Source organism: Ambystoma mexicanum, chromosome 4p (assembly GCF_040938575.1).
Source record: "Ambystoma mexicanum isolate Mex_15411 chromosome 4p, UKY_AmexF1_1, whole genome shotgun sequence".
NCBI lineage: Eukaryota > Metazoa > Chordata > Amphibia > Caudata > Ambystomatidae > Ambystoma > Ambystoma mexicanum.
Genome location: NC_090927.1, coordinates 1220721475 through 1220740402, shown reverse-complemented (window position 1 = coordinate 1220740402; position 18928 = coordinate 1220721475). Strand labels below are relative to the sequence as shown.

Here is an 18928-nt window from a genome sequence, read left to right as displayed (position 1 = left end):
TTCCTGTTAATTACATACCCATACAATTCGTTGCATAAAACAACACTCATTTTATAAGATAGAATCTCCTGAAATGATAAAGTGAAACATCCATGCATCACAAATGATTATTTTGACCATTGTAGAGCAAGTGATTGGAAAATAAACACACATTTGCTAACTTTAATCTCCTACCAGGGGCAGTTTTAAACTCCATACAAAGACCAAGATGAGACAACTGAAGATCCAATGACAAAAGGATGGGACTAATAAATGGAGATCCAAACGGGTAAGGGTGTGGTTGTTGGGGCCTAGAGAGCCCGGGAAGAGTCGCAAAGGGATGAGGTGGAAAGATCAATAAATGCCGTCCACAAATTCATATTGCCGTACACAATTCTCCCTGGTAGGAAAGACCACCAGGCTTTCTATCCAATAGTCACAATTGTGATCCCCATCTCATCACCACACTTTTAAATGTTTTCTTTTGAAAATAACCAATGCTTATGCACAAGGGTAAACATTTCAGATGGGGAAAAAGGTAGCCATGCAGGCAAAAAACAAAATTCATGTGCGCCCTCAGTCCTCCATATGCACACAGCACTCCATTACTTACTCACCAAGTCAATTACCAAGCACCATACAACCAATGTTTCAATTCCAGAAAAGGACTTTTAGAATGACAACAAAGAGGTAGCAGGGAATCCCACAATAGTACAGAGAGACACCAGCTCCAAGCACAAACATGTCCTCCTCCAATAGTGGCAAAGCAAGTGGGCAAAAGAATCAGTCTTTTGCAAGCCCAACAGGTGATCCCAATAAATTACAGTTCAACATCTTAACTGGTCACACATGCTTCAAGAACAGGAAAAAAGGCTGGACAAGACTGATAGTAAGACCAACCTTCAACTCAACTGAGTCAGAATCAGAAAACGGCAATTGAGATGTGAAATTCTTCCTACCAACCCAGAGCCTACAGGGGGTCATGTGTTCTTTTGGGACAAAACCACTGATCAGGTATGGGAGCGGGACTGACATAAAAGGAAGTGTACCTACCAGAAGGCGACATGCAAGACATCCATAAGCACCAAAAAGCAAAATGCAAGTTTCACGTACTTGATCCAATCAGGGTTACAAAGTTTATATTTTTATTGTTTGTCTTAATTTATCTTTTTTCCTTTTCCTTCGTATAAACTGGTCCATTTCCTCCCAGCTCAGTTTACTTGCGTAAAAACGTGAATATTGTATTAATAAGAATGGAACACACATGGCACAAGCCTCAAAATATGCACTTGCCAACAGCAAGTGATAAGACTGATGCAGAGTAAGAAATGGTGTCCTGTGTGTCTAATGGTATAGACAAAAAGATAATTTTGTGACTGATAAAAAACAATTATGTATCAAACCAGGTTAAAGCTAAGCAGAGCAAGGAAAAGAGAAGGAAAATTACATTCAAGTGGTTCATGACTAAGGACACAAACGTACTACAATAAATGTTCTCCTCTGTTAAGTATGAACATCTGCTTCTGTAGATATTTGAGGAAACACAGCCTGAAGGTTTGTTAAAGTACTATAAGGAAACGTTTTCCTTATATCCCGCTACTCTGTGAGAATGTGCATTGCTGATGTAAAAGTGTGTTTTAATCACTGATACTTCAAATCAGTTGCTTTACTAATTAAGTGGAATTCTGCAGCCTCTGACCCACTAGGAAATGTCACAGGCTGAACATGCCCTAAAATTAGGCAAAGCGTGTTTAAGTGCCTCATGAAGCAGGTGCAAGGTTAATTTTCTGAGCGAGAGTAAAATGCACACCTAAAAACGTTCTGGAATAGTGCTGCTGCAAATAGATTAAGTCCACTAATGCCCCATACCGTAATCCATACCGCAATCCTCTGTATTCCCCCTCTCCATATCTTTACCATTAATATTCGATACTTCAAATGATATGCATATTCTCGTATCCGATTATTCTGGTTGCTTGTGGCCTATTTGTCCCGGCTAGGATTGCATTATACAAAACCCAATGTATACATGCAAAGGGATGTTCAGTGTTGGTATTACCATCTTGTTTGAAGCCTGGTTAATGTCAATTTTTCTCTAGTAGAAATCATAATCTGTCCAGTCAGTAATTCACCACAAAATGCTAAAAATAATATAAAAAATAAAAAATGATTAAATTGTTGTCAAAATATTTGTAGGAAACAAATCACTTAGGAGTGTTTGAGGTAAAAGAAGAGTATGACCCGGCTTATTAAAGCAAGTGCGCATGATAAAATGAGCTCACAGCATTTAAAATATATATACACATTGAAACACTTTGTAAATTATGACTCTAGGATGAGTTGGAAGTTGTGCCTCTTGTCGAATGAAATTGTTTTATGCTTAGGCCTGCTTAAGCATTAGGCATGATTTTAAAATACTTCATGCCATCAAGTGAAACAAGATGACCGAATCTTGTAGGTTATGAATTAACATCTTAAACAGTTTAAGGTAACAAAACAAAATATCTGAGTGAAGATAGAATTTGATGCTGCAAAAATATTCCTGCGAGTACTGGAAAACTAAAGTAGAACAGAAGTGGGTATGTTTTTGAACAGCAGCCAGAAGAGATCCATTTAATGTGTGTCAATGCAACACCATTAGAAAATGAAGTTAACTTTGGCCTGGAAGCTTCACGGTCTGCATTGAGATCTCTTGATTTCAAAGTGCATCAACTAAAATCAAATTCTGAAGTGTGAGGTTTTACAATTGGAAAACTGAGCAAAAGAACATACTGACAATGACTAACGCTAATTTCTGAGGAAAATAGGAATAAAGAGACTTACCAGGTTCCAGCTTTATTACTTTAATTGCGGCAAGTTCACTAGTATTCACATTTCGAGCCTTTACAAAGAAAAGAAAAAGATAAAAAATGTTAGTTGTCTTCAAGGCATAGATCACTACAATCTGAAGACTTATACCCACAGACAACTCAGGCACCAATCTGGGGGTCAATATGGACCATAGAGCACCTGGAGACTGCCCCTGGGTGGTAGAGGTGCAGAGTATAAGTGAACATATCCTATAACAGTTTGGCATACACACTTTCATGAACTACAGAGGACTAAACACAGCCCGTGTCAAATATTTAGGATTGTGATGCTTTGCAAAGATTACAAATCACCTATACTTTGCTTAACAAAATGTTAACACTGAACAGTAAACAAAACATTGCCAGAGATTGTATGAGTTCTGGCAAATGATAACTGTAGAAAGGGACGCAATTGCACAATGTTAAAAAAAAGAAACTTTAGCTCTGCAACTGAAGGAACATGTATGCACAGGGATAACGGAAAGAGCGAAGCCTACACATTTCAGCATCAGCGGGGAACAGAATGTGCTAGGCCAAGATTGTGGCTGTGTATTTGACAAAAGGAGCATTCCCCAACTAGGGAACCAGGTTTGTGGGAAGCTTTCGCACCCTGTGGGAACTTTTTCATGCTAGTCAACCCTCAGATAACTGGGTAGGCACCGGTTTCAGTGAGGAAAATAACATTTAACATGAGTTTAATTAAATAAACAAGGACAGGCAGCATCACAAGCATCACTGTTAACGGCTGGCTACCATGTGTCCGCCGCTGCTCCTAGAAAGGCCATCTCCCCCTAACACATTTAAAACAAGGTGCTGTAACAGTCACCCAATTAATGTGTAATGAGGCCATTTAATACTTTCTTGCCAAGCAAGTCTTCCTTTACCAAGTACAGAGCCTCTGGTCTAGCCGTTTTGTTAAGTAGGCTCCAACCAGGTAAGCCCCAAGGTGGGAGATTTGTGTTCTGATTAAACACATTGCTCATAAAGATCTGCTACCCCAACGCAGGCCGCTTCCTCTTAGTGCCTTTCCCCACCTCCCACACCACCCTGATTGGCCAGAGACGGCCACAACACTTCCTGGAGAGACTAGACCCCCTCGTAGCGGGCTAAAGCTCACTTTGCCGGCATCCAGGTCAGATGAGTGCAGGGACGCTTAGCACGGCCCTCACCATCCATTGAAACGTTTTAAAATGTGCATATTTCACGCTCTCCGTGCTCCAGGCACCCTCTCCACTCCCAATGCAGTCCGCATCCTTGTGGTGTCTTTCACCGCCTCCGTTCCCTCCTATCCCAATTGACCAGAGAAGGCCACTTTAGACCTCCACTCAGGGCAACCACAAGGCAAAGGGCAGCTCGAGTCCTTAGCAGCTACAGACTGTTTGCCTGTGCTCGCCTGGAAAGCCTGCCGCCGTCAACCAGCAGTGACTGATAAGGTAAGTGTGGTCTGGGTGGGGAGTACATACATTACTGTACTCCAGTAAAGCCCCACCACATGCATTACCTACTATAACAGATCAGTCAGTCAGCCATATCTTGCATTTAGCCCATCTGTGTTAGTGAGCCATATCTCGCATCTGTGGGGTGGTCAGGAAAGGTCCATACGATCAAGAGGGGCTTATGTTGCGAGCACCAGATTTGTGACTGGGGGCACAACGAACTTGGCGCAATGTTGCAATTTCATATGTATCTAATGTTGTTAATTATGGATGGGGTATGCTACTTTAATGGTATCTCTTGTGATCCCATTCTAAAACAACTGACCGTGGACCCAAGAAATGGTCATCGTGAATGTTAATTAACTGGAAAATCCAGAACGAGAGAGTTTTTGCATAATGAAGTCTTGGCTTGGCTACGATACAAAAATGGGGAAAGTTGTGTTAGAACTATGGACCTTAGATTCTTGCGTAGAGTCCAAAATAAGGAGTAGTCCTCGAATAGTGGCTCAGAGCTTGTGGGCGCATCAATCTTCCATCCTTTTTAAATAGTTGTAATAACCTGGGAAAATTGTCATCCACCTCGAATTTAAAAATTGAAATTTGATTGTTATATTTGTCTTCTGTTTTGTATATAATTGTCATAATTGTCTGTTCTATTGTAGCGCTCTGAGGCCCATTGGCGAATCAGCGCTTTATAAAAATTAAAAACCAAACCAAGTTGATACCCATTGGCTTTGTACACACATAGAAAGACAAAAGCCAAAACCGCAAAATGAAATATAAACGCAATTCAAACATAATATGCAATGGAGTGCCCAGAAGCAGGCCACAAGGAGTTTTTATAATGCGCAATCAATAAAGAGGGCCTGTCCATAAGAATCCACTGTAAAGGAAAGATAGTATTTATTAAACATGCATGCACACTGAGAAAACATCTTAAAGGGATTTATGAATCTACATGGAGTGTGCTTTTCTATAAACCAATTACAACAAGGCAGTCAGAGGTTGACTTTGAGAAACTAGTTCTGCAGAGTTTCAGAGGCCAACGGGTGGGTAAATAAGTAACTGCGACCTTAGCGATGGTCAACACATCTAAAGGAGCCAGCCAGGGTTTTTATGGCCTGGTAGTATCGCAGAAAGCAGATGTAATCTCTTGAATGCATGGGAGCTTCACAGAGTTTTCGCCATTTGGTTTAGGCTAGCAGTAAAATGTGGGTTGAATCAATGCTCAAAGCTAAAGTAATTGAAACTCAGGAGTTCCAATTGTACTCTCAAGATGTGCCGTGTGCGATGAAATGGCAGTTATTTAGATTAGAATGTTCCAATGGAGACAGGGAAGTGGGGGATGAGATGGTTATCGTTAGTTCAAAGAGAATTCAACCTTCATATCGCCTGAAGTATTTATGTGAATCATGTGCAATTAAGAGTTAAGGTTAAAAGGGCCCAGGCCAGTTAAGACTAGTAATGAATTAGGTTTGCGCACACATGTTTAACTGGTTGATGTCATGACCTACCACAGACAAATCCTAAAAGGAGGCATATTTACACATGAGCTGAAGATGGTAGTTAAGGTAACAGGTGCGAATGAGAATGTAGGAAGAGGAGAAAGATGTGATTTCCTTGAAGAGGTTTTGTGAAATCATATGTGGGGGGTGGATTAAGATAAAATATATGGGAGTGTTTTAACTGTTGCAAAAAAGTAAATAATTTGTCTCTGTGGTTCATTGTGGCTTGGGTTAGTTCGGCTCAATAGTCATCTAGCTGCTCCCAGGACGATTGTACAAAAAACCTGCTTTACGTACAAAACATGCACTCTTTCCTCAGGGGGTGGCCCTGCTAGGGTTAAGGTGATTAGGCACCCGTCCTTGCACATCTATATTAGGGAGCCATACCTCGCATCTAACCCATCTGTGTTAGGGAGCCATACCTCGCATCTAACCCATCTGTATTAGTGAGCCATATCTCGCATCTCGCCCATCTGTGTTAGTGGGCCCCATCTCACAAGGAACACATCAACCGTGGGGGTGGTAATTGCTCCACGCACAATGAACAGGGGAAGGGATACGGGCCGCATTTAGTCAGAACAGCGGGGGTAAGAAAGGTACTGCCACTAACTAACCCAACTAAAAACTAACCCAACTACAAACTCACCTTTCTGCATACACCTTCTCAAACTCTGAACTAAACGCAACCCTCTAGGACACAACAAACTACACGCACAACAATGAAACAAACTACACAGTCTCGGCCAAGACCCCATGGTGACTACCAACTGAAAAACACACCTAAACTCAGTGAACGGTGTCACCAAACTGAAGCTGCCAACATCACAGCTCTTTTGCTTTTTTTTCCCTGCTCAGTCCTACTAGCTTACCTGCTTCCCTCCTTGCTTTACAGATCCGCCCGAGTGCCAAGAGACCATGCACGTATCAGTGTGCGGTATAAGAACCTTTAACATAACCTTTCCAATTACATTGGCTGTAAAAATATCATGTACTAATATAAGGTTAATATGAGTGAATTGAATACAAACTATGGCTGTCCATGAAAAACGTAAAAGGCTATCATTAAAGTGTATCATCAAGCAATGTGGGCAGCTAAAAAGACCTTCTGCCCACCATCTTACAGGAAGCCAGACATTGTTTATTCATAGATGGAATCAAGTTCCTCTCCCTTTCCTCCACTCTGCTACGATCCTGCTTATCATTTTATTCACAAAATCACTGATATAAAAGAACATTTTCAGTGTGACTGCTGAGCCTGAGGCAGTCGGAAGCAGCCCTAAATGAGTCACTGAGTCAGGCTCCACTTGAAGTAGTGGATTTCTCATTTCGTCCATTACAGGAAACATTGATTTGGGCATATGCTCAAAGTTGAAGACTAGGATGACACACTTGCAAGATGGAAAGCATGAGCAGATGATATTACTCCCTTTTTAAATAAAAATGTTTGCAAGAGCTCCATCATTGCAGAAGCCATTTATGTACCGCTAAAAGCGCCTAACAAGAAAAACACTTCTTGGTACAACATTCAATATTTTTGGAGAGCCAGGCAGCTGTGGCGAACCAGTTGATGGGCTGGGACTCTGATGTGCCATGTTAATTGGGTGTTTATTTAAACAAAAAGAAAACGCCTCTCTAACCCTTCTGCTATGAGGGAATTTCCCTGCCTAACCAACTAAAAGCAAGGCCGGTCAAAGCACGAAAGAAATAGTCCAAATCCTATAAGCTAACTGGCCCGACCACATAAGAAAAAACAACAAGCTACAGCCTCGGTCCTTGGCTTCTGCCTTACCCAATCACTTGGATTCCTTTTCCAAGGGCTTTTTAAAAAAGTTCTCGCAACACAGTTCACAACCTCTCTGCAGGTTCTGTATGCCAAATCTTTCTTTCATATGGTTCCCTCTTCCCATGAAGAAAGGTTTTCTTAATACAATTCCACCATTTCAGACTTGGTACTTGACCATGTTCTTGTTTCATACTTAAGTGTTGGGACCCTCCAGGTTCTCTCTCTATTGTTTGGTTGATATTTCATGTTTCTTGGGCTTCCCAAAGCCCTCTGCCTCTAGAATAGGGTTGGTTTAACTATTTTGGCAGGGTGCCTGCCCACTTGATTTATCGGGCTCCCGTAACCCTAGTGGCTTTCCCAGCTTGGACTATTAATGTTTCTAGGTTTCCCAGGGTTCTGAAAACGCCTTTTGACTCCTGGTAGGCTTGCTTCAGCGTATTTAGGTAGGGGGATCTGTCTGCTCAGGTTTATGAGGCTCCCATAACATTTGCTGCTTTCCAAGCCTCGAATATCACTGTTCGCCCCTCTCAACAGTGTTAACTCTTCGGGAGCGTTTGCTTCCCTTCCGCTGCTCTGCAGCTAATGCACTTCTCATACAGTGCCCAAAGATCTAGTCTCCCACTGCAGTCCATTATCAGTGTCAGTTAATGGGCACCCAGGCCCAACACGGCATCTATGTGGTCACGCCACCAGCTGAGACAGTCACTTTACTGTCTTATTCTTGATCTTGGCTTCTTCACCAGTCAGGACGCCAGCCTTCTGGCATCTTACGAGCAATTAGTTTGCTCTCCAGGCTACCGCTGGTTCCGCAGTCTAGCGTCTTCCCATCAAAGGCTCGCCACTGCGTAGGACTCGCTGTCCTCCATTCAAGGTTTTTCATGGTTTTATGTACATCATCACAAACAAAAGGGGGGTGTCATTCTTTGACTGTGGCACCTGAAGTCAAAGAGATTGAAGAAATGTCACTATTCAGTGAATCCAAAACAGGGTTCACAGTCTTTTGGACTCCCATCTAGGCAGATGTGTTCTGAACAGCGAGTTCCTTGCACAAATGAGAGTCCTAGTCACCAAGAGGTGACTCACTCCCAGTGAGATCCCACATGCCCATACCATAGGGTGGGTCTTGCTGAGCAGGCTCACTCCTAGCCTCAAAAGGGGCACTCTGCTCTCGGGAGAAGGGACGAATAGTCCAGATTTGTCACACAGCGAAGCAACTTTAGAGGTATTGAGGACTGCAATCTACACCCTTTGCAGTCAGATTTCTGATGCTTGCACGGGAGGGAGCATGCTTTGGTATAAGTGTGAGACAACTTGCTATCCACTGCAGAAAAAGGAACACCACCACTATCAGAGAAGCTGGATCTATCTGCAGCCTTTGACAAAATTGACTTTTCCATTCTTTTATCTCATTTGTTGGATAGCGCGGCTTTGACCCAAAGGACACTGGTGATGCTCCATTAAAAAAAGCAAACCACATCAATCTGTGGTCAGTCTGGGGGAGAGGAGGTTCCTTTTCAACCGGCACACCGCAATGTGTATTCCTTCAGGGATCACCTTTATACCCCATCGGATTTAATGTCTAGGTCTTCCATAGCACCTTATTTGATCCTTCGGCCTAGCTTTCCGCTGCTACAATCATGATACTCAGCTTTACCAGATGCTAGACAGCAGACCTGGGAAGAGCAGAGCTTTATAAGATTGGATGCAGTGAATGGGTGAATATAGGGAAACTAAATCCAAAAGAATATGAAAGACAATTTTTTTTGGTCATCCTGGGAGTTTCGAAACAACTCCCAACACAAGAGCTTGCTTTGTCGTCCCCCATCCACTTATATACTAATAATACAGTGAATAATCTGGGGTTGTTGCTGACTGAGGGCGATGGCTGCCAAGGTGTGTGAAAGAGAGAGAGAGAGAGCGCGCGCGAGGGGGGGGGGGGTGGAGGGATAGAGGTGGAGAAGTAGGACTGAAGAGTGAGGAGCAGGAGGGTGAAGGAGAGTAGCGGCATGGATACTGTGTGGAGGAGAGGGTTTGGGAGGGAGTTGGAGGATAGAGACCAGAGGAGGGGAAGATAAGAGCGGAAGATGAAGTACAAGGATCAGGAGGGTGGAGACAAAGGCAAAAAGAGGGAGAAGCTCAGGAGACGGGTGGTGAGAGAGGGAAACAGGCAACAGTGTAGAAAAGATTGAGAGGCGGTAATCTGGAGGAAGGACATCAGGGCTAACAGACTGCCCAGCTAGGTCACTTAGTACCCTTAGGGAGTTGGATAAACCTACAACCTTTTTGTCTCACAAGGCATACATCAGTTTTCAAAAACTGATTAGCAGAATTTGCTCATTAACATTTTCTTGTTTAGCAAACACTTATTTGATTAGCAATTTTATACTGATATTTTTAATGTCAGCAGGAGTTATTTGTACCAAAGACATAAAATGAGCACCAATGCAGCACCTTTGTGTACCGCTGAAATAAGCCATTGGTGAGATCAGTGTCTAACATGTAAAAGTTAGCTGCATGAAAGAATGGACACGAATAGATATGATCAAAAGGCTCTGAAAACAGTTTTCAGTGCAAGGCTCTGTGCTAAGCCATCATTTGCTATGCAAGGAGAAGTTTCAAAAATCAAAATGTTGACCATGTTAAAGGAAAGTAATAGCCTGAGAATAAGTATATAGTATGGTGTTGCGGCAGGCAGGACAATGGTAAACTACAGGTGGACAAGATGGCCCTAGCCTGTTATTGATATAAACTGTTTTCAAAATGGCATACTGCAAAGAACTCATTACTTAACATTCTATATCCAATTTCACTTTCGACTAAAAATACAGAAAGTAACAGTGAGTGAAAACATTTCTTAGGCAGACCTCTTGTGGCTGTAACCACCTCCAGGCACTGAGCATCTGAATTAAAGACAAGCGAAAAAGCTAAGGCGACAGCTGCAGATGTTAGCTTAGACTAATACATTCTGCTTATGTTTTTCCTGCAAGAGGTCATATTCGTGATGACATTCTCGTCTGCCAGATATTTGCATCAGCATATGGGACTTTGTACTTGAAGATGCCTCTTTCCATATCTGGTTTTGTGCCAGTAATGGACAGAAGTAAATTATGTCCTTGAAATCTGAGCAAGCATGAATGATAGGACAATTTGTGACATATATATTTGGGGATCCTACCATAAAGTCATGTATGCACTAGACATCAGTGTGAATGTAATCCTCGCCTTGATTGTGGCCCAGTGAAAGGGGGTGGGGTTCTTAGTATGGAGGCAGACTCTCTTGGCGGTCCTCCCCCCCCCCCCCCCCCCACCGACATTCGTTTTCCACGTTTTGGGCGGTTTGGTGTCTGGAGACCAAACCATTAGCATTCCCATATAAAGCTAATTGCAATATTCCAGTCAAGAATTATTAAAGGAACCTACCTGCCTCCAAAACTACCTTCAATCACCCTCTCACTGACAAAGTGCCAAATACCATGCTCTCAATCCCAACACCTTACTTTAACTCTCCAAACACGCCACATGTCTCCAAGTCCTCCTCCACCTGCTGTACACTCCGCTAGTCTCTTGGTCTTCTTCCAACCTCACCCAAACACCACTTACTGCAGACAGAATCAGTTTGCCTTTTATATTCCTACTCTGTCTGGAAGCTTCTCTCCACTACCATTGGCAACCAGAATCAGCTGCTTCCCTGGGCCTATCGGTCTAAACGACTCCCAACTCCTCCCATATCCTCCCTTTCTGGGTGGGTATTTCCCAGGGAGTCTTTATAAGACCCTGAAGACACACCTTGTTTCTAGTCTCCATTTGCTCCAAACCAGCCACACAGTCACTGGGGTCGTTTGTTCACTGCGTCCCTGCTATATCAAGTAAATTAACACCCATACATGCTATGGGGAAGATTCCCTGGTTTCCATAGGGATGTGTAGCTCTCTACTACTGTTCCCTTGCAGCTTGAGTGTACATCCTGTAGTGCGTTTTCCATCTCCCATTCATATCCTGAGTGAAGAAGCCTATCCCATTCCAATTTGAGTAACCGGTCCATTCATCCTGTACCAGGTCAGGTGTTGACCAATGAGTCTAGGTGCATTGTGGTATTTGTAGTTTTTGGATGATGCCGTCTCCCGGGCACCATTATCCATCCCAGGGGTCTGAGGTTTCTGGTGCATACTGGTAATTGTAGTGTCTTAGGAACCACCTGAAAGAAGAAAGACAGGGCCAGGACAGAGGTTGACAGGCATCAGGCCGAGGAAAGAGATATCAATATACATGCATGAGTCAATGCAGATCAGGGAGCCGGGACATGGTGCCCTTAACATCCCCACACCACTTCTGATATCTTTGCCCCTCCCTCACCCCTTAACAGGGTCAACCCCATGACCTCGTCACAAATGCATTCAACGTTTGTACTGCATGCATTTCACCAATGCTTTTAGGTACTTGTTTTCAACCACCACGTGAAAGTCCTATCAGCACATCATGCGTATTGTGGCAAAGAAGAAACAAAAGTGTCAAACTCTCACTAATGCTACAATATAAATTCTGAGGTGTCCAAGCTTTCTTTACAGTGTTTCCCTCTAATAATGGAGGTCGACCTTAACTGCTATTTTAATAACCTGTGCCAATCATGCAATCAAAAATTGCAGAAGGTAAATAAATACAAGCAGCCTTTTCCTTTTTCCGATGAGAAAAACACATACTGGGATAGAAGTGAAAGGAACTAAAATTGCAAACAAACTCAAAGAAACGCCACTTTACTGAACGCATGAAAAGAAATTGGCACAGTGGCAACACATTACAACAGCAAAGAAGACAAAGGACAAACAAGTGCCAACGTCATGACCAAGGACAAAAACAAAAGAATACATGTAACTGGATGGTAGTGAGAGGACTGCATTGCAAATTATGTCCATCTGCAGTCAGATGCACATTTCATCCTTTGGTAGATTCTTTAAGGAATGGCTATTTTCATCGACAACATATGCTATAATTACAAAGACTATCAGGTTACAGAGTGATGAAAAATTTGACCATTTACTTCCAATGTACAATGCATTATTCAGCGAATAATACATGCATTACTCACCATAATAACATTTCTGATGATTGTAACTGCTTAGATTCACATGTTGTGCATATAGTCTGACATCTAGTGGTAATTGCAGAGTATTGCATCTTGTCTTTTGAGGATCGAAAGGGGACGTCGACATGAGCGTGCCTGTTCCACTATCCCCAACGTGACGTGTAGTGTACCAAAAATCCCTCACATGTCGAGGACCCTCCAATTTTTTTTATTTTTTTTTAAACTTTTGTTTTATCACACACAGGAATTACATCTCAACCAGTTCAACCTTCACAAACTGAGGGGGGTTGGGGGTGGGGAAAATTGATGGCACGGGGGGAGCCCGAATGTTCAGTTCCTATGGTAAATTGGGCGGGCTTGCTGGGGGGGTGGAGCTCCACTCCACCTGGTCTTTGCTATTCAGGTAACTGCAGAATTCTGTCCACACATTTTTGGGGCGGGATGGGATAGTCAGGGATCCGAAATAATCCTCTTCGCACATTTGTACCCACGTGAGGGCTTTCAACCACATCTCGAAGGTGGGGGGCGGGGGGGGGGGGGGAAAGAGTGCGCGCTTCCAGCATTGCAATATGCATTTCTTAGCTACAATGGCACCTACATTTAAAAACATTTTCCTTTCATTTTCCCCAGCCCAGATTCCGAACAAGGCTAGTGGGTCCAAGCCCACTTGGGACCCAGTTATCTCTGAAAGTGCCTTTGTCACTTCCGTCCAGAACGCCTCCAGCGCAGCACAGGACCAAAACATATGTACATGGTCTGCCATTTCAAATTTACATTTCGGGAACGTGTGGGTCGGAGTATGTGTGAATTTCGCTACTCTGTGCGGTGTGTAATAGAGCCTGTTAAGGAGTTTGTATTGTATGCAGCGGAATCTGGCACTCTGAGACTTTGCGCGTATGTGCACACACCTTGCTCCACATCTCATCAGTGATTTCCATTTCAAGCTCCCCGGCCCATGCCTCCCGTGGTTTTGGCGACACGTCCTCTAGTTTGGCTAGCTGCATTTTGTATAGGGAGGATATTATGCCCCTGCTCCCAGTGGAGTTCGCTGTGTATTGGAGTTCAGGTGAGTTTGGGGGTTCGTGTGGGTGCGAAGGCCACATTGCCCGTACCGCCACCCATAGCCTAAAGTACTGTATCAGTTCAAGCGCTGAGTTGGAGTGTGCGGGTCGCCATGTCTGGGGAGTGATAAATGTGCCATCCGGGTATAGATCAGTTAGGGCACGGTAGCCCAGGTCTTCCCAGTGTCGTGAGAGATGCTGGTCTTGTGTGGGGGCAGTCCCGGGAATTGCCATATGGGGATCCATTTATAGTATGGGCTGTGGCCTTGTCTAGGGTGCATAATATTCTTTCATGCTCTGATCGTGGCGGCCACGGGGTCTGACGGGGCGTCTGTCTGGAATGTACAGTGTAATAGTAGGGTCATGATGTTAGTCCCTTCACCTGCCAGTTTCTCCAATTTGGCGTGGGGTGGTGGGTTTAGGTGTGTGTACCAGTGAGTGGCGTGTTGGGTCTGTTCTGCGTTCCAGTATAAAGTTAAGTCTGGGGCTGTGAAACCCCCTTTCTCATATGGTAAGGTCATATGCTGCCACTTCTTGCGGACCGCACCGGAATGCCAGAGGAATTGAGCACACGCCGAATGGAGCCCCTTAAAATATTGCTTCCCGGGCCATACTGGTACATTAGCAAAGATGTAGAGGAGCTTGGGGACCACGACCATTTTTATTATTAGGGATAGTCTGCCCGCCAGGGACAATGGGAGATTGCACCACTTGAGCATTTTGGATTCAACAAGCTGTGCTGTTGTCTCGTATTTGTCCGCCCGTAGGGATGCTTCGGTCAGTGACACTTGTACCCCGAGGTACCCGACGCCACTCGGAGACCAGCGCAGGGAAAATTTGCATGTCGGCTGTAGGGTTGCTCTGGTGAGGGAAAATTTCTGATTTCGAATAGTTTATGGTGAAACCCGAGTACGTGCCTATTTTTGTTATGTCTCGGATGATCGGATCTAGGTGTGTGGAGGGGTTCCTGACGTATAAGAGTACGTCATCAGCGTACAGTGAGATGATTTCTGGCGTGTCTTGCAGGCGAATGCCTTTGTTGGTGTGCCGATCCCTTACATGTTCCGCCATGGGCTCAATGGCGAGCGCAAATAGGTTGGGGGAGAATGGTCACCCCCGACGGGTGCCACTGTGTAGCTCAAAGGGGTGGGGGGGGGGGGGGGAGTGACAGAGTTGACTAGTACCCTGGCCAGTGGCCCTGTATACGGTAGTTTTATATAGGAGAGCATGTTGGGTCCTATTCCCATCTTCTCCAAGACGTCCCATAGGTATTGCCATGAGACCATGTCGAATGCCTTTTGGGCGTCCAGTGTGACCGCCACTGCGTCCGCCTTCAGGTCGATTCTGGCCATTACGTTAAATAGGCGGCGGATGTGAAGTGCTGTTGAGCGACCAGGAACAAATCCGCTTTGGTCAGTGTGGACCAGATGGGGCATGAAAGGGAGGAACCTGTTAGCGATTATTTTAGCAAAGATTTTCATGTCCGTATTAATGAGCGACAGGGGCCTATAGGACCCGCATTCGTCTCGGGGTTTCCCCGGTTTGGGGAGGACTGTTATTAGGGCTTCTCTTAAGGAGGGAGGGAGGGTGTTTAATCGGAGCGATTCGGTCCAGACCCCGTACAATATGGGTGCTAGGATAGAACTCAGATGTGAGCCCATCGGGGCCCGGGGCCTTATTCTTAGGGTGGTCTGAGATTACCTGGACGATCTCATCTAAGGTAAACGGGGCCTACAGTTGTTCTCTGGTGTCTTGGGAGATGAGTCATAGGGATGCTTTCTAGTAGGTTGTGTGTTCAGGCTGGGGGCCATATAGGTTGACATAAAAGCTAGCGAAGGTGTCAATGATGGCCTGGTACGGCCAGTGTCTTAAGCCTTGTTCGTTAATGATGCTATCTATACGAGTCCTGCCGCCCTCCGCACGAACCAATTTAGCAAGGGTTCTTCCCGGCCTTTCCCCCTCTCCATATCTTCAGGCCGCCATGGGGCGGGCATAGTATTGCACCTCGCTTAGGGTGTGGGACTCAAACAGTTCTAGTTCTGTTCTGATCTTAGCTAGGGTTGACGGGGCTGGTGCGGAAACGTACTCTTGTTCAAGGGCTTTGAGCCTGGTCTCGGAGGTGTTTAAGGCCTGCCTTATGGCTTTGAGGACCCCAGCCTCCCTCGATATACACATCCCTCGAATGTAGACTTTGAAAGCCTCACCAAACCTTAGGACTATCGTGATTGAGTACAGAAAAAGAGAAGTAGTAGTAGGATGTCTATGTTCCTTCCATCCGAGCGGGGGGGGGGAAGGGTGGGCGCATGTGAATCTAAGCAGATCCAATCATCAGAAATGCTATTACGGTGAGTAATACATGTCTTCTGATGCTTGTGAATCTGCTTAGAATCACATGCTCTGCATAGACCAGCGAGCAGTACCCGGTGCTGGAGGAGGGAGGTGAGAAGGAAGTGAAGAGTTGTCTTAATAACGCCTGTCCCACCTGAGAATCAGACCTAGAGCGAGTATCTAGGCAGTAGTGTTTTGTAAAGATGTGTGCATAACTCCAGGTTGCCGCCTTTCAAATGGACTCGAGAGGGACATTTGCAATGAATGCTATGGAAGCCCCAGTGACCCCCGAGTAGAGTGTGCTATAGGCTTGAAGGGCAGTGCTCTCTTGGCAAGAGTGTAACAGAGTGAGATGCAATTAACAATCCACTTAGAGACGGCTGATTTAGAGACAAGGTCCCCTTCTCTACCAGCCGCCATTGAGACGAAAAACTGGTTGGTCTTTCTTAGTCGTCTAGTCTTTGCAAGATAATATATGACTGCCCTGCGCACATCCAGTGTGTGTAGGCTTCTTTCTGCCACGTTAGTGGGGTTCTGGAAAAAAGTGGATAGTTCCATCGATTGGTTCACATGGAACTTTGAAATGAATTTGGGAGAACACCCTGGGAGCCACCTTGTCTTTGTGGATAGGGACAAATGGGTCTAGAACTGAAAGGGCCTGTAGTTCAATAACTCTCCTTATAGAAGTGTGTGCCACCAGGAAGGCTGTCTTGTAAGTGAGTGCTTTAAGGCTAACCTTATACATTGGTTCAAAGGGAGATCCCATAAGTCTGGTTACTACCACATTTAGGTCCCATCCGGGAGCTGGGTTTGAAATGGGGGGGGGATGAAGTCTCTTAACCCCCTTCCATGAAAGCTTGGATTACTGGGATCTTCCACTATGACACCTTCTGTTGGGACGTGGTAAAGGCTTAAAGCGCAGCTAAGTGGACCTTCAGAGAATTAAAAACCAGACCGGAGTCAAGGTGGTGAGTCAGGTATAGTACAATATGAGTAGGAGAGCAATCTATGGGATTGATGCCCTTGGAATTGCACCATATGAAGAAGCATTTCCACTTATTGGAGTAGTAATGTCAGGTGTTAGACTTTCTTGCTTCCTTAAAAATATCAATGCATCTCTGCGGAAGGTGGAAGTGACCGAACTCTATGATCTCAGGAGCCAGGCCGCTAATTTGAGAGTTTGCGGGCATGGATGAAGTGTTTCCCCCTTGTCCTGCAATAGCATGTTGTATGGGCAAGGTAGTTTCATCGGAGGAAGTACACTGAATTATACCCTTGTTTACCTGTAGAATGGGGAAGACTTTGATTGCGCCCTTTGCCTGCAGGTCTCTACCTCTTGAAGCAGGATTTTCAGGTGTTCGGTGTCCGACGCCTAGATCTTGGTGGTCTGAATCGAGGTGGCCCGCTGAACTCGATGCAATAACCGTGGGCGACGGTCTTGAGCACCGACTGGTCTGAGGTTATCCCCTCCCACGTGTGTAAGAATGATGTTATACGTCCCCCGACCGGGGAGGAATAAGAGGGGACCCGGATTTGCAAGTCATTTCTGATTGGAGGCCGGGGAGCCTCTAGGGGTGGCACTGCAACCCTTTCCTTTGCCACGGTGCTGCCCTCTAGGCAGAAACTTGTTTCAGGCAGCTGACCACTGCCCTGAGGACAATGTGTTACCCGTTCCGTATTGGTTATATGGGGAACGTGGGTAGGACTGTCCGCGACAGGAGCTGTGGGAACTTCCACCTCGCTGTTGAAAGGGCCTTGGAGTTATCTGGTTTAAAGATTTCAAAGTCTCATGTTCTTTTTTCACAGTTTCTAGCACCTCATCTACAGCGTTACCAAACAGGCTAGCTTCTTCCACTGGTTTGATGAGACGCTTGGGTTTCTGGCTTGAACCCCGAGTTCTTTGACCGTGCGAGCCTCTTTAAAAAGGAACCTTGGGGCAGCGTCCTCCCCGATGTCTCTGCAGCATCTTGGGTGTTCTTAAGGATATTATGATTTAACTGCCTCTCCTCCAACAACCGCAAACAAACGTGACCGTACTGGTTCGGGGACCTCCTGCAGGCCCTCATGGCGCAGGTTCCACTGAACATCACAATAACTGAACAACAGAGTGGCATTGTTAGCAATCCTGGTGGAGTAGGCTGCCGCAGTAGTGACACGCTGTCCCAGTGTATACAGTTTAGCAGTCCTTGTCCAGCGGGGCCTCAACCGTGGACAAAGGTACCCCAACTCTTTCTAGTTTTAGTAACAACGAGGGAATCTAGAGTGGCATGTCCCCGAATATAGAGAGGGTCTGTGGGGCAGGGGTGAAAAAGCATTTCCACCCGGGGGGGTCAAAGCCCTTGTTTGTGATGGTGTCAGTGATAAGGGGCGATACACCTTTTAATGGAGTTTAGTAAAGGTATATCCTGACTGGCAGGAGGCTACTCCTTCAGAATATCTTCCACAAAGTCAGAGTCTTGCACTGCTTCTTGCGTGGCAATTTGGAAATGTTCAGCTGCTTTTTTCAAAATGGCATTAAATGCCATCTGGTCATCTACAGGAGGAGATGATTTCTAAGAGGATCAATACATAATGGGCCTCATTATGAGTATGGCGGTCCAGTAACAATGGTGCCGGTAAGCTACCAGCACCATTGTTACCGGACCGGCATACTCCGAGTTCTGGGAGCGGGTGCCTTTCCACCCACCAGGTGTGACCTGGTGGGCGGAAAGGCACCCGCTTGCAGACTGACGGATGCACCGGCACTGTTGCACACATCGCTGGTGCATCCGTCCTCCCCATTGAGTGCTATTGGACTTGAATGGGAAGTCATTTTTTCTCGCGCCTGGCTATGGGGAATTACCGGGACCGTCGGGGTTGTAATGCCCTGGTAATTCCGCATTGCCAGGTACCGGATAAAAACGACTC

At 45.2% G+C, this 18928-nt stretch overlaps 1 protein-coding gene across 4 annotated transcripts in view; it reads right to left on the bottom strand.

Annotated features, from left to right (window-relative positions):
- The window catches only part of MAP4K3 (mitogen-activated protein kinase kinase kinase kinase 3), a 2398077-nt gene that overhangs the window by 2126838 nt on the left and 252311 nt on the right, over positions 1-18928 (bottom strand). For all 4 annotated transcript variants that reach the window (XM_069606874.1, XM_069606875.1, XM_069606876.1 and 1 more), the window contains exon 2: positions 2803-2860. In XM_069606874.1, coding sequence (XP_069462975.1) covers positions 2803-2860 — 58 coding nt within the window. The remainder of the gene's footprint in view (positions 1-2802; positions 2861-18928) is intronic.